The 6241-nt window shown below is 34.7% G+C and overlaps 1 protein-coding gene across 1 annotated transcript; it reads left to right on the forward strand.

Annotated features, from left to right (window-relative positions):
• Positions 1-3387: 3387 nt before the first annotated feature.
• On the forward strand, positions 3388-5536 carry LOC105111314 (F-box/FBD/LRR-repeat protein At5g56420-like). Its single transcript, XM_011006629.1, has 4 exons — positions 3388-3479; positions 3768-4661; positions 4740-4883; positions 5064-5536. The coding sequence occupies exons 2-4, from the start codon at positions 3798-3800 to the stop codon at positions 5334-5336; spliced, it is 1281 nt and encodes a 426-aa protein (XP_011004931.1). The 5' UTR covers positions 3388-3479; positions 3768-3797; the 3' UTR covers positions 5337-5536.
• Positions 5537-6241: the final 705 nt, after the last annotated feature.

Genomic DNA, 6241 nt, shown 5'->3' on the forward strand with positions numbered 1-6241 from the left:
TAAAACAGATGGCAAAATAAACACTCATTCTAGAGGAATAGTGTCATGGCATCATATCGAGCTAACATGGTAAGGATTTTTTTTAATGCTTAAGATAATAAATTAAAATTGTGTATTTATATTTTCTAATATTTATTAATCTTGAAAGCAAGAGGACGTTGGTGGAAAAGAACCTCCATGAGATGATGTCTTTTCAGCTTTGCATCAAAGTACTAAGCAGTCTGGTAGCTTCATCGACAACAAATCTAAAAAAATGGTTATATGTATTTTTATTTGATTATTTCTTAATATAACTTAAGTATTATTTAACATTCAAATGAATTTATTGTTGCATGTATTTTATTTGTAGGAAAATTATAAAATGGAGATGATTTTAAAGTATGGAACTAATCGGGAAAATCATCCTCCATTTGATGGAGCAGCTTGGTGTGTGGCTTCAGGAGAAGTTACAAAGGGTAGGTATATGATGCACCTCGTATGCCAAAATCTATAGTTAGTACAAGCTCTTCATCACATTCCTACTCGATGGAGTCATCATATCCTAGTTCATCGTATCGAGCATTGCAAAAGGAGATAAAGGATAAAGAAGAGGAAATAAAGAAAAAAGATGATTTTATTTTTGAAATGAAACGACAAATGGATTCCATGAAAGAATATCTTGTGAACAATCTTAGATACCATGGTGAGACATCAAATATTGACCAAGGTATGCCACCACCTTTGACTCCATCAATACCGCCACCTATGGCTCCTCAAATAATGACATCTATGGGTCTCACATCTCAACCAATTTTTTGACCTATACCTCGACCATTATATCCTGATCAATGTTGTGTTGATCCACAATATCATGGTTCATCTTCGCAACCAGCACCATGATTGTATCTTTTGTTTTTTTTTTTTTATTGTGTTTGAACTTAATTGTATTAATGTAAGTTTAACTAAATTTTTATAATATGAATATTATTTTTATTCTATTTTTTTATTAATGATTCAATTATTTTTAATATTAATTTATGTTGGTTATATATATTCTACAACTTTTAAAATATCCATAAATAATTAATTAAATAAAAATTAATTTAATAAAAAATAATATAATCACCAACAAATTCTCTATTGGTGATTGTAACTAATGCATCAATCAGTAACGGAGAATTCATTGCTGATTCACAAAACTAGCAACGGATTTTTCGTTGTTGCGAAATCAACAGCGAATAAATCCATTGCCAAAAAATCAGCAACAACAAATCTACATAAGATTTTTGTCGTTGCTAAATTATTTTAGCAACGGATTTTAGTATTATTTGTAATGGAGTAGTCCGTTGGTAATTACTACATTTTTTAATAGTGATAAAAAACTCAGTTGCCAAACAATACAGCTTACTGTCGAAAATCACTTCCTTAACGAAATGAAACTCCTTCATGACCTCTTCTATACTACATTATTTTTTATCCAAACCACTCAATGTGCATTCACTCTTGGTAGACACACTATCGACCAACTTATCTAAACACGAAAACAATTGCGATCCCCTTCTAGCATACCCTTTTTTTCTCATTTTTTTGTAAACTTTGTTGCACACCTTTTCTCTTCCCACTACTGCGAGTGGGATTGCTTGTGCTGTTGGAAAAAGTGACACCAACAACCATATTATTGACATCATCAACAAAATTTGGTAGACTATCCTCCTCAGAATCTTCACTACCTTCCTCTAGATGAGGGCCCTCATTAACTGCATTAGTTCGCCTTTCATCGAAACCATCTTCATGAGAATTCAGACCCTGTGATGGAGCCCAATCATACTAACCAGTAGCAACAATGTTTGAAAACATGATATCATATTTACAACACAACGTGGGATCAATGCCAGCATGCGTAAACTTTCTTGCTCCGCATATCTCCTACAACAAGGGATAATCAAGATAAAAATGCATAAAAAATAGTGTAACACTCAATTAAACAGTTTATTACAGCTTTACACATATTGAAAAAAAAAAACAGATCTTGATTTTAGTTCTCCACCACTCATCAGGTGCTGAAATTGTTCCAAGTTCAGCTTTCCAGCCTTCTCTAATTTCAGAAATCAACCTTTTTCATAGTCTCCAATATTTTTTAATTCTGTCCCGCTTATTCTTTAATTGTGCTTTTGTTAATGCATAACCAATTTGATCCTTAAAGCAATTCATAATATATTTCTAACCAGCTTTGTTGAAATGTGTGTTAGGTCGCATATCTTGCTCAATTGCTTTAATACATATATCACAAAATACGTGCAACATCTCTCTAGTCCAACAAGCCTTATCTTGTGATTGAGAATCATCCATGTTCTTGGTTAAAATGCTTTGTCTAATATACAATTAACAGGTTAATTTTCCAGAGGCAATGTAAAGGACATGAAATGCATAATTTATTTTGATTAAATCACCAACTTAAATAAAACATGCAATTTAATTTAAGAACATAGTTACCACTTTAATTGCTAGGTATATTTACGTTTCTGTTTCTACAAGTCAATTTTTTCATTTCCTAAACAGACTGTCTATTATGTAATTATGTAATATTATATTAGATGCTGAGATTTCATAGATATAATTTTCTCATGTCTTGAAGGAGATGGTATTGGCACTTCTGCATGAATCGGATCTATTGTTGTCCCATGATGTTGTTGAAACAATTGTGGACAAGGCACACTTTGGTTTTGCTGTCTCAAACTTCACGGCTTCATGCTTATTTGGTTAGTTGACATTTTGTGATAGATGCAGATTTAAAAGGTGATGTAAAAGGTGATGGAAAAATTGATTCTTAAGATGTTAGAAGAGATGGAAGGGTTAGAAAAAGTAAAGGGAAGAGACAATGTTTTTTTTTTTTTTAAAAAAAAATGTTAGAAGAGATGGAAGGGTTAGAAAAAGTAAAGGGAAGAGACAATGTTTTTTTTTTAAAAAAAAAAATAGGGTTTATGTTGTTAAGGGTGTTTTTGGAATGTTGTTTTTAATATTAATTTCAAGGACAATTATTATAGAAAACTCTATTTTTTGGCATTCAAATTAATATCTTTAAAAATATTCCAAACTATATATATATATATAAAAAAAAAAATTAACCTTTAGAATTGAATTCAATTTTAAAAATTCCAAATAACCTACCAGTGGACTGAGCAATTGAAATAAACCCTATTTTCCATATCAATAACTCGAAAATATTTAGCTTGCATTCCATGCAGTATGTATGTATCTGATGCAAAGCGTTGGGCAATCCACCACACCGCCGACTCAAAACCTTCACAATAGAAGGACCTCCCTGACTCAAAACCCTAGCTTCTTCTTCATATATACATATAAATACAACCATCACCCCCGGTTAATTCAATCTAATTCTCACCTAACCTAAAGGAAAGCCCTTTTCAAGATCAAGAAGCCTTTTCTCCAAGAGCATACACAGATACATACATCTTTCAAGGCAACTCTGTTATTCTAAGGTATGAATGAATACTTGCTTGCTCCTCCACTGTTATTGTTATTGGTTTGTCAATGTTTTGAGGGCGGTTTGTATCACTCTGTTTTTTCTTTGGGGGGGTTTATTTTGTTTGGCCATGAGAACTTGTACAACTTTGAAGCTTAAGTTCTTTCGACTAAATCTTGATATATCCATCGAAAGAAACGATTTTTCACGGTTAAATATCAACCCAGAGTGTTTCTGCTTTGTACCCGTTATTGCGCTTTCTGTTTTCGTTATCTTGGACTGATTTTATGTCATAATTATTCAGGTTACAGAGAAAAGACTTTGTCTTGTTTTGATGGAAGATCGTATCAGCGAATTGTCTGATGACATTCTGTCTGTCATTCTCTCCTTTTTGACAATGCGGGATGCTGTTAAAACAAGGTTACTTTCACATAGATGGAGATATCTCTCTCCACCGCTCTCCCATCTTCAGTTTGATGTTTTTACTCTGTTTGGAACCCACGGGGAAAGTAGTTCTAAGTTTATTACAGCTGTCGATCAAGTTTTGCTAGCTTGCAGAGGTCCAAAAATAGGCACTCTCAAGGTCCGCTTTGGCCTAGGCGATGACTATGCTTTCCATGTTGATAGGTGGGTTTCATTTTCCTCTGCAATGCAGGTTGAGAAAATAGCTTTTGACTTCTCATGCTCTCCTAAAAGTTGTGGAAGTTATAATTTTCCATGTCATATTCTTCCCACTGATAAAGCATCTCATTTGAAGCATCTGTGCCTTGTTTCCTGCACGCTGAGGCTTTCTCCTAAATTCACAAGCCAACTCAATCCTTTAAGAACCCTGGATTTGGATGGTGTACCCTTGGATCAGAGTGGCCTAGATATCATCACCTCTGCTTGTCTGAAACTTACGCTGTTGAGAATGGTCGGTTGTGGACTGCCTAAGATTGTGTGCATACACGGCCAACTCCTATGTCTGAAGACATTGATCATTCATGATTCTTTGATCAGTGTTGAGCTTAAGTCTATTAATCTTGAAATCTTTGAGTTTTTTGGTCTGCCACAAAAACTCACTTTTGTTGACGTTCCGCATCTGAAAAAAGCACTAGTATGGTCGCTTTTTATTTATCGGAGGACATCGCCAGTATGCAACGTGCTTGCGAAGGATCTTCCTCAGCTTCAGTTTTTGTCTCTGATAGTAAAGGATGAGGTGCATCAAGGAACGATTACACCATCCCAAGTTTTAATTCCTGCAACTTTTGTGTAACCTGTATTCTTTTATCTATAGGTGATGCCCCTTCCTGCAACCAGTCCTAAATTCATCTCTCTTAAACAACTGGATCTGTTGATATGGCCGTTTATAGATTCTGACCTCCTCACAGTTACCTACCTGTTGAATGCCTCTCCTCTTCTGGAAATCCTACAACTGAAGGTTGGTCTTTACGTTTAATGCTCAGGCTAAATGCTTATGTGATGCTGTTAGCAATGAATCTCCATCATTTTTGCTAAATATTATTTTCTGTCACCTAGTTGAAGGGCAAATTCGATTTAATTCAACCTCACATGATATGTAATACTATGAACAATATTGGATGTCTTAACTTTGTGGCAGATCGGTCATGAAGGCGAGGGAAGAAGTAATGGAGAAAGAAGAGAATACTCAAGGCATACCCATTCACATTTGAAAGAAGTTAAAATGGAAGGATTTCGTGACAAATGGAATGCGATGGAGCTCGCAATATATTTGCTAAGAAACACCATTGCACTTGAGCGAATGGTGGTTGTAGTCTCAGATTCCACCTTGCGGATGGACCTAAGACAGAGGGTCAACAATTTATTGCAAAAGGAAAAAGGCAATTCAACGGCGGAACTGATCATCCTTTGATTGCCATACTCTATTTGTGGACAGTTTAATTTCTCTTTGATAATTTATATTGCGTTCTTATTGCACTGATGCGGACAAGAAGAAAATTTTAAGATGCTTTTCATTTTATTAGTTTTGTATGAAGTATTCTTATTGTAGTAGTTTCAACTTGGCTGTTAATTTGCCTATGCCGGAAGAAAAAACCTGAACATAGCCACGATGACAAATGTAGTAGTCTCATTTGTGAAGTAGAGATATGCCAAAACAGCTTCTGCGGTGATTCTGATTCTAATACGAGGATTGAAAACCAGCATTTTCTGCAAAAGCACACATCAACAAGTGAATATGACGATGAAAACAACAAATTTTATCATAAATTAATATTGAGCTATCTGATGCTGGTGCTGCAACCTCTACAGCACAGAGAACAGCAGAACCTAAAAGCAGGAACATGCAGAGATCAAACACCCAAACACCAACAAAACACACCCTAAGAAAGCGCATAAAACAATCCAAATTAATTGGAAAATCTTGAACATACCCGGCCAAAAGTGTCCAGTCTCAAAGCCATCCTTTCTTTTGTGTAGTTATATTATATAAACAATTTCAACACCTATCCTTTTTCCAATCTTTAATAATATCACACTCGTTAGTCTCATGCAAAAGGAAACGACTTGAGCAACACCTTTATACTGAAGCAACTACAGAACTACAACCACAAACCAACATAAACTCACAGTTCCTCACGGAAGGAGAATAGGAAAAGAAATGTAACCTTAACATAAACAAAAAAAATCTAAATTCCAAGCCATGCATGAACCGTGGGCAAGCATTTGTCCTTTTGTTTAAACCAAAAAACTGAACATCTAGAGTAAAGCGGGAAACAGATTTTGGAAAAGAACTAAGCAACAGATGCCAAGTTTAAA

The sequence above is a fragment of the Populus euphratica genome, unplaced genomic scaffold (assembly GCF_000495115.2).
Source record: "Populus euphratica unplaced genomic scaffold, PopEup_1.0 scaffold290.1, whole genome shotgun sequence".
Classification (NCBI taxonomy): domain Eukaryota; kingdom Viridiplantae; phylum Streptophyta; class Magnoliopsida; order Malpighiales; family Salicaceae; genus Populus; species Populus euphratica.

Coding starts and splice junctions, on each gene's coding strand:
- LOC105111314 (XM_011006629.1), top strand. CDS start 3,798: ATGGAAGATCGTATCAGCGAATTGTCTGATGACATTCTGTCTGTCATT. Junction 4,662..4,739: donor CTCTGATAGTAAAGGATGAG/GTGCATCAAGGA, acceptor TTTTATCTATAG/GTGATGCCCCTTCCTGCAAC. Junction 4,884..5,063: donor TGGAAATCCTACAACTGAAG/GTTGGTCTTTAC, acceptor ACTTTGTGGCAG/ATCGGTCATGAAGGCGAGGG.